At 38.6% G+C, this 8,241-nt stretch overlaps 1 protein-coding gene across 1 annotated transcript; it reads left to right on the forward strand.

Moving 5' to 3' along the window:
* The first annotated feature begins 1,187 nt into the window (after positions 1–1,187).
* LOC139715049 (centromere protein V-like) lies at positions 1,188–6,393 on the forward strand. The gene is made up of 4 exons (XM_071626675.1): positions 1,188–1,346; positions 2,966–3,035; positions 4,280–4,394; positions 6,242–6,393. Exons 1-4 carry the CDS (start codon positions 1,228–1,230, stop codon positions 6,364–6,366), a joined length of 429 nt encoding a protein of 142 aa, XP_071482776.1. The 5' UTR covers positions 1,188–1,227; the 3' UTR covers positions 6,367–6,393.
* Positions 6,394–8,241: the final 1,848 nt, after the last annotated feature.

Consider the following 8,241-nt stretch of genomic DNA (forward strand, 5'->3'; position numbering starts at 1 on the left):
TATTGGTGGTAACAAGCATTGAGGCCTCAAGAAGTCTCGGCAGACAATAATTGTAGCACATCATGACATTTTGGGTTGAACTCTCATATTGAAACTAATTTGTCTTCATAATATAAGTTTTCCAAAAGAATGCCCGGTAAATGTATCTCATCTTATCATTTATGTAACAGAATGGAGAACATTTGCCATAACTGTCTCCTGATCTGTTCAAATTTAAGAAAGATGAAAAAATGCCGTATGGGGTTGAACACTATAATTGTACTGCTAAATATTGATTATGTATTTCGGAACTTGAAGTAAAAAAAAAAATGCTTCCCATTGAATACAATGGCTCAGTGTAACATTTTAAAATGGACATAAATATGTCTGCAGAACTCAGACTGAATATGTTATGTGTCTGAAAAAAAAAAACAAAGAAAAAACTAAGATTGTCTATGGATTCTTTTGAGTCACAGTCTGCAAGTTGTACTTTTCAATTTGATTTGTTTGCTGAAAAACAAGAAAATAACTTTCAAAGATACACTTTAGAGGGGATGGCTAGTAACTGATCAGTGGGAATCAGTGGGAATGCTGGGGATGATTGTTCCAATCCTTGTGGGATTCATTTAAGAGTACATTATATATCTATTGTGTGAAAATTATTTGCTTCAGAATGGTCTCATACTGTAAAACATGATATATTCGCGGCATGGATTTTTCGCGAATTGGAGCCGACAGCCTTTTTCGTGGCATGAAATTTTCGCGAAGTGCCACTGGCGTTCAATGCATATAATGTAAACATGGACTTTCGCGTGCATTTTAATTTCGCGAATCTTGGCGCTCGCGAAATTTGTGAAATTAAAGTGCACACGAAAATTCCTTGTTTTACAGTATTCAAGTAATGTGCAGTTTAATGTTTCCAGGTTAGCATGCCTGTACAGTGATGGGGCAATCATTAACGGCCATTCTGAGACAAATAGGCCTACTTTTCACACAACAATAGATATACATATAATGTACTCTTAAATGAATGCCACAAGGATTGGAACAATCATCCCCCAGCATTCCCACTGATTCCCACTGATCAGTTTAATACTAGCCACCCTGTTTAATCAGTTTGATTCACAATGTTATCTTATATTGACTCTTTTGTGTCATGTTTTCATAGACTGACTTGGCTCTGTTTGCTTGAATATCCAGGTCATCAGACACTGTTCTTGGGTCCATTGAGATCACTTCATCTTCATCATGTCAGACACACAGCCGGATGAGGAGAGTAATTTGGTGAAGCACACTGGTGGGTGTCACTGTGGGGCCGTCAGGTTTGAGATTCTTGCCCCCGCCATTGTCAATGTGTGGGACTGCAAGTAAGTATGCAGTACACCTAAAACTAGCCATGTCTGTCTTGTTAATTGCATTTGGGAAAAAATGCTTGAGTTACATACACAAACACATATAGGGTTTTTATCTGTTGTTCATTTTAAAAGGAAAGTTAATCATGATGTTGCGTGAACAGAGCTACCAAGTCTCACGCATTCTGAGTGAGACTCAAGCATTTAGGGGTCGTCTCACGATCTCACGCATGGCACCCATTTTTCTCACGCATCGGGCAAAGTCTGCAATTTGGGCCCATAATAAGAAGCATAGCTCAAAGGATTAAAGTGATAGTTACAATTGAAGGTATATTTTCCTTTTGTCTTTCAAAATAAGTAAAAAATAGTCACTTAAGTATGCACCTGATCGCACCATTAAGAGCTAAAAATTGGAAAAGTTCCTGGCCTACCGTGGGAGGCCACCGGGGGGGGGACCCCCTCCCACCCCCTCGCTCGAGGAATTCCCTCCCACACCCTCGCTTGAGGGGTCCCCCCCCCCTCGCTCGCGCGAACATTCGCTCGCCGAGATGCCGAGTCATGAAAATCTCACTCATAAGAACTTTTTGAACTTGACATCCCTGTGTGAAATCAGAAAAATTATAGTTCTATTTATAAAGTAGGTTCAGTGAAAATTTGAAAAATTAAGACACACACAAAAAGTTATGAATTGATCAAGTTGAGAGAGTGAGATCGATTTGCAACTCTGTGATTTAGATGTTTAGCAGCTCTCCATTCTTTTTGAACACCAAATTTCACTAATTTTCATTTGGGTGAAATATTTTGGCACAGACAGAACTTATCTGCTGAGGAAAACATGCAAATGTGTATTACAATGTAATTTCTTATACAGGCCTACCAAATTTGACCATGTGACCATGTGTATTCAAGAAGAAGAAAGTTGTGAAGATTGGCTTCAATTGGCCTCCCTACCCCACCTCCCTACCCCCCCCCCCAGCTCATGCCCAGATCTGCCACAGAAACTTGAAACTACAATCACTGGGTGGGGGGGGGGGGGGGGGGGGGGGGGGGGGGGGGGGAGGGGGTGAACCCCAAAGATGAGGGAATACACTGAAATCTTTGCTCGAACCAGAAGTGATAGAGCAATGACTGTAATTTGTAGTGTGTGCATGGCAGATGGGGGCCTAAATTGTACATTTTCATCTTTTTTTGAAAACAGCATGATGGAAAAAAGATGTGTGGTGTCCATTTGAACAAATTGAGATCCTAGATCGCTCGGGGTTGCTACTTGCCAAGTTTGGTGAAAATCAGGCATGGGGTTTTCAAGAAGAAGATGAAAATTTAGGCCCCCATTTGGACCCCTCCGACTCCCCTCTCCTGAGTGCCGGGGGGGGGGGGGGGGGGGGGGGGGGGGGGACCCATGGATCTGCCATAAAAAAAACAAAAACAAACAACTACAGTCATCAATCTACTAACCCCGATTATTGATTTAGCTCTGTCACTTCTGGTATCTAGATATCTAGAGAAGACAATCTTTAAATATTCCTTAATGGGGGGGGGGGAGGGGGGGGGAGCGGTGTTCCCCCTCTCATTTCCTAATTGATATAATGTGGAAAGCAAAACTCACTAAGCCATTTCAATTTTTATCTTTGCAGCTGCTCTATATGTGTGAAGAAGCAAAACATCCACTTCATTGTCCCTAACTCCAGATTTAAACTCCTGCAGGTATATGTTTTCTCTTCTTTTTTCTGTCTTTCTGTCTGTCACGTATCTCAAATGTGTGTTTATTCTGTTTTGCTACATATATACCTGATAAACTGTAGTTCCAGATATCATACAAATAGTGATTGTACACCCATTCTCAAAAGTTGTTATTAAGTTAGAACCTGTCAGGTGATTTTAAGTATGCCAGGTTCTGTGCACCATTTCAAGATTAAAATGATGTGTACAGCCATTATGACTCATTGCATGAGGGAACCTGAAAAGCCCTGTGCAAATTATATGGAGATTTAAGGCCTATTCAAGCACACCCAAAATTAACATTTTGTTGTTGTTGTTGTTGGTTTTTAGGGATGGTGTAGTTTTGTTCAACTTTTTGTGAGATAATGAGAAACACCTTATGAAGTATGAAAGTGCATACAATTCTAAGAGGAATTCAAAGTTTATTTGATGAAATTTGGTTTTGAAATAGCTGCGATCTCCAGAAACAAGGAGGTTCTTATCAAAGGTGGGACCCACCTCTTATTAGGATCACTCATTTGTACTTTGTCTTTTTGATATCTCAACCAAAAACTGATTTTCATCAAACAAACTTTGAATTCCTCTTCGAAAATGGTTTCTAATTATATGAAAGACAGATATTATTCAGAGGGTTGAAGGTTCAGGTGTGATTTTTCTAATTTGTCTCCCTCTACAAATTAAATTTGTCAAGATCGCAACTGTTGATCTGTAGATTAACAAACATGTCGGAAAAAAGGAACCAGTGGGACTGAAACCTGTCATCTGCTTTCCGCACAGTGACACTACCACCAGGCTTCACCCCTCTGAATAATAACTTTCTTTCATTTAATATGCCTTGTCCGCCTTGGACTACTTAACATAACCATGTCAGAATTTCAGAGCTTAGGTACTTGTTCCATGTTCATCGTGTCACTGCCGGCAACCAAGCACAGCCTGGTTGTAGTGTCGCTGCCCGGAAAGCAGTAGATGACAGGTTCGAGTCCCACTGGTTCCTTTTTTTCCGACATGTTTGTTCATTTACAGATCAGCAGTTACGATCTTAACAAATTTAATTTGTAGAGGGATTCAAATTGACGAAAAATCACACCTGGTTTCTAATTATCTTACAAACATACCAGAGATCAAGTTCTAGCTTTGAGTACAATTGATGTAACATACTAAAGCCAATAAGACAGATTTTCATGGTGGCATACTCCCTGACCATACTCTTTGGTTTCTTTTTCCACCAGGGAGAAGACAATTTGACCTGCTATACTTTTAACACACACAAGGCCAAGCACACTTTCTGTAAAATTTGTGGAGTTCAGTCTTTCTACACACCAAGGTCCAATCCGGATGGAAAAGGTACAGTGTACAGTATTGATATTCAAATGTATGAGTATTGGTATTCAAATGTGACTTTGAATATTCTTTTGATTACTTATGTTGAATTTGTCTGTGCTCATTTAATGTGCATTGCATTTTACTTGTCAATTTGTGTACAAAATGTGAGGTTGGACACTGAGTGTGAAGGGCATAATAAAACATACATTTTCTGCTTTCAACTTTGATAACATCTCTGTGAAAGTCACTTTGAAACCAAACCTACCAGTACACTGTCCCATATACCCAATGTTTATGTTAGTAGCTCCTAGATGGGTTTATCATTAGTAAGTTTGTGCAATATTAATTAATGGCTGGTCTGCAAAATCCCACATCAGATTGTCGTTTCATGCATGAAGCATCATCAATTATTCCACACAGTTAGATATCTATATTCTCCAAGATACAATTGATGTCAAAAGTGTACAAGGGGATTTTAGCTTGTATCTTCCACTGATAGAAAAGGCAGTGGGTAGAGGGAGATACATAATAACTAGCCTACTGAAGACTAGTCAGAAATCGAGTGTCGAGTAAACATGTATGCTTATTTGATTTTTTTATTTAAATTCTGGCCACTCTAAAGATTTAAAATGAAATTCAAAGAAGACTTAGAAGAGATGAGAATGATTAAATTGAACCACCGCCAACTATCTGGCAATTTAGATAAGAGGTGGTAGGTACACACACACACACATGTAAAACTGTATCACATTTCATATTGCTTAGAAATTAAGGAAGTTGGTACACTATTTAAAACTGTATGTCTATTTGAAAGGGCAAACAAACCTGATTTGTTTGTTCTAGAAATAATATTTCGCAGTTGACATGAGGGTGCTTTGGTGAATAGAACTTATGAGCAAATCCTGTCAATCAAAACTTACTAATTGTCCACTTGGTAGACAAGTGTTTAGTACACATTAATTTGAATTTAATGGCATCAGCTTTGAAATTAAGTCTGTGCATTACAGACTTTTGCAGTTGGTAAAATCCACTTAGTTTTTGTGATTTCCCAGTCAGCTGCTGCTCTCATTTCCTTCAACTTGTCTCAAGTTTGTTTCTACCTGCGGATTTATTTACAAATTATCACAAAATAAAGTGATGGCTAACGACAGCTACCAGATGTGGTAGATATGTTCAGAAGTAGAATTACCTATCAGCTAGGTATGGGTGCCAAACTTGGGGGGGGGGGGGCTTTTTGTATTTAGAAAAAGGAATGGCACACAGGGGACCATGGGTCTACCCTTTTTAAGTAAACTTGGGCAAAAAGTTCATTACATTTCTCTGTGGCTAATGTATCTCAAATGCAAAATTATTAGCTCCAATCCCAGGTCCCATGAAAAAAAGTTTAGTTAACAGTTATCAAGAAATTGGATTGTACAGCCCCATCCTCTTCAACCCCCTCATTTTTTGTTTTGTTTTTTTGTTTTTATTTTAGGGGTTTTGTTTCTCAAATTCATGATCAATTCAGTGCTTATGTATGTCAATGTAGGGCAATTTGTCAATCAGTTGCAATGAAAAAAAAAAAGGTTTTGTTTTGTTTTGTTTTGCTTTTATCTACATTTCATTACCTTATGTAACAGATGTTCTGCAATAGAGTGCAGTTCACAAAATAACATATAGTTTACATGTGTTTGTATCTGGTGTCTTTCTAGAAAGAATGTCCTATCCTTGGATGCCCTATCTTGGAAAATTGTTTTTGCCAGAAACCACCCATCTTCCACACCCCTCAAAGTAACAAACAAATGAAGTCCAATAATGGGCAAAGTTAAAAGTAATATTACCTGCTGCTGTTTGAATACAGGGATGATTTTTCTGTGCATTTTGTGCAGGCATCAATCCATACTGCGTTGACAAGGGAACAATACAGAAAACCATTGTCCAGGTCTTTGATGGATCCAATTGGGAACATGAGTTCAAGGCCCGCGGTGGATCAGACAGCTTGTTATCAAAGTAATGATGCTACTTGGACACTTGCCATAAACCTGACAGACTCATTGTCATTGTAGTGTTCTCTTCTTTGTATGTGTGTGTGTGTGTGTGTGTGTGTGTACATTTTTGTCCCTGTCATGGCAACCAGTTTATTATATCTCACATATGTTTGTGCAAAATGTACCTGATAATCCCTGGTTCAGCTCTTTTTCATAGGAGTCTGGACTGCTGGAGCAGGGGTATTAATCACCTTTAGTGATACTTATAGTTGTGAATGTACTGTGTAGAGCTTTGCAGAGACTTATGAATGTGAAGTACTGTACAAGCATTGTTGCTTTGCACTGAAATATACCGGGAGCCATCATGAAGTTTCGACTTGCCATTTTGATCAGTAGCGAGTGATTGATTGAGAATGTGTCGGGAAAAATTATAGGGATGTCGATATTCATACTGTAAAAGGGGTTTCTTTCGCGTACAGATTCTTTCGCGGTTTCCCACGGTGCCGACTTTTTCGTGTGTGTTTAAATTCGCGGTCGGCAAAATCTGTGAATTCACAGTCGGCAAAAACTGTTTTATTTTGCACATGAAAACCAAAACTATAATTCAATTATTCTTTTATTTATTAGATAGAAATCAAAATTGAATGCAGGCTTACCTGAAAGTACTTTATAACATGCTTGTACCTACATTGTGCGGTATTGCTGTGTGTGTGTTGACCATCAATACACTCAATGCGCGGAATCTTCGTGTGTGCATGTGCGCAATAGCGTTGTAACAAGCAGCGAGTTCAAAACATTTTCGCGTGATGTTAAATTCGCGGTTCAACCTCAAAGCGCGAAAAGCGCGAAAATAAAACCACCGCGAAAGAAACCACTTTTACAGTATTCACTTCTCACTGATGACCAAATCACTTTCAAAGCATTCTAAATGCTCTTGTACGGCAGTAGAAAACTTAAAAGTTATGAAAACCTTGAGCAGTCTCACAGGTTTATGCAATTTGATCACAGTCATTAGTAGCACTCACAAAAGAGAAGAAGAAAGAAATGAATAATTTATGATGTCAAGTCTTCATTATCATGTCTGATTTGAGAAGATGATTGATTGTAAGTTATGCTGCATAATATCTACTGGAGGTTCTTTCAAGAAGGTTGAAGAGATGGAGTCACACGTCTTATTCCCTTTGAACCTATGTTTGATGCCACCACACAAAAATATATGAAATATGTGCCAAAGTTAATCTGCCTTACAGATAGGAAGACAATTGATTTATGTCTCATTACACAATGACCAGCCACTCTGCAAGGAAGATATGTCTTTATGATAACAACTACTTTTCACCATCCCTACTTAAAGTTCAATGTACACTTTTGTACCGCCAAGGCAGGAGGTTATGCTTTCATTGGTGTTGGTTGGTTTGTCTATTTGCAAAATAACTCTGAAGGTTGTGAATGCATTTGAATGAAACTTGCAGGAAAAATTGATAATGACACAAGGAATAGATGATTAAATTTTGGTAGTGATCCAGGAATTTTTATGCATATTTGAAGGATTTTTAATAATCTTTTGGCAGTTAGGGTCAGTGAACTTGGGAATTCAAGCTGCATGTATTTGAGGTTTGCGTATATGAGTGCATGCTCTGCTTGGGTGAGGCGCCGCATAGCTGTAAGCTGATGACTGAAACAAATGTGGGAAATGTGGCGATTTTCAGCAAGCTTGTACCTTTAATGGGTGGAAATAAGCTGCTTGGCAGAGGTCTGCACTGTATGAGTGCTTTTCTAGTTTTTGGATGAGAATGACTTTTGTTTTACATGTCTCATCATTAGGAGAAATTTCATGTAACTTGATGAACAAACAAACAAAATATACCAAACATTATGTTGAGAGTTCAAAATGAATCTTC

The sequence above is a fragment of the Diadema antillarum genome, unplaced genomic scaffold (genome assembly GCF_040938485.1).
Source record: "Diadema antillarum isolate AM-2024a unplaced genomic scaffold, OU_Dant_1.0 seq00002685_RagTag, whole genome shotgun sequence".
NCBI lineage: Eukaryota > Metazoa > Echinodermata > Echinoidea > Diadematoida > Diadematidae > Diadema > Diadema antillarum.

Coding starts and splice junctions, on each gene's coding strand:
- LOC139715049 (XM_071626675.1), top strand. CDS start 1,228: ATGTCAGACACACAGCCGGATGAGGAGAGTAATTTGGTGAAGCACACT. Junction 1,347..2,965: donor GTCAATGTGTGGGACTGCAA/GTAAGTATGCAG, acceptor TTATCTTTGCAG/CTGCTCTATATGTGTGAAGA. Junction 4,395..6,241: donor GTCCAATCCGGATGGAAAAG/GTACAGTGTACA, acceptor CATTTTGTGCAG/GCATCAATCCATACTGCGTT.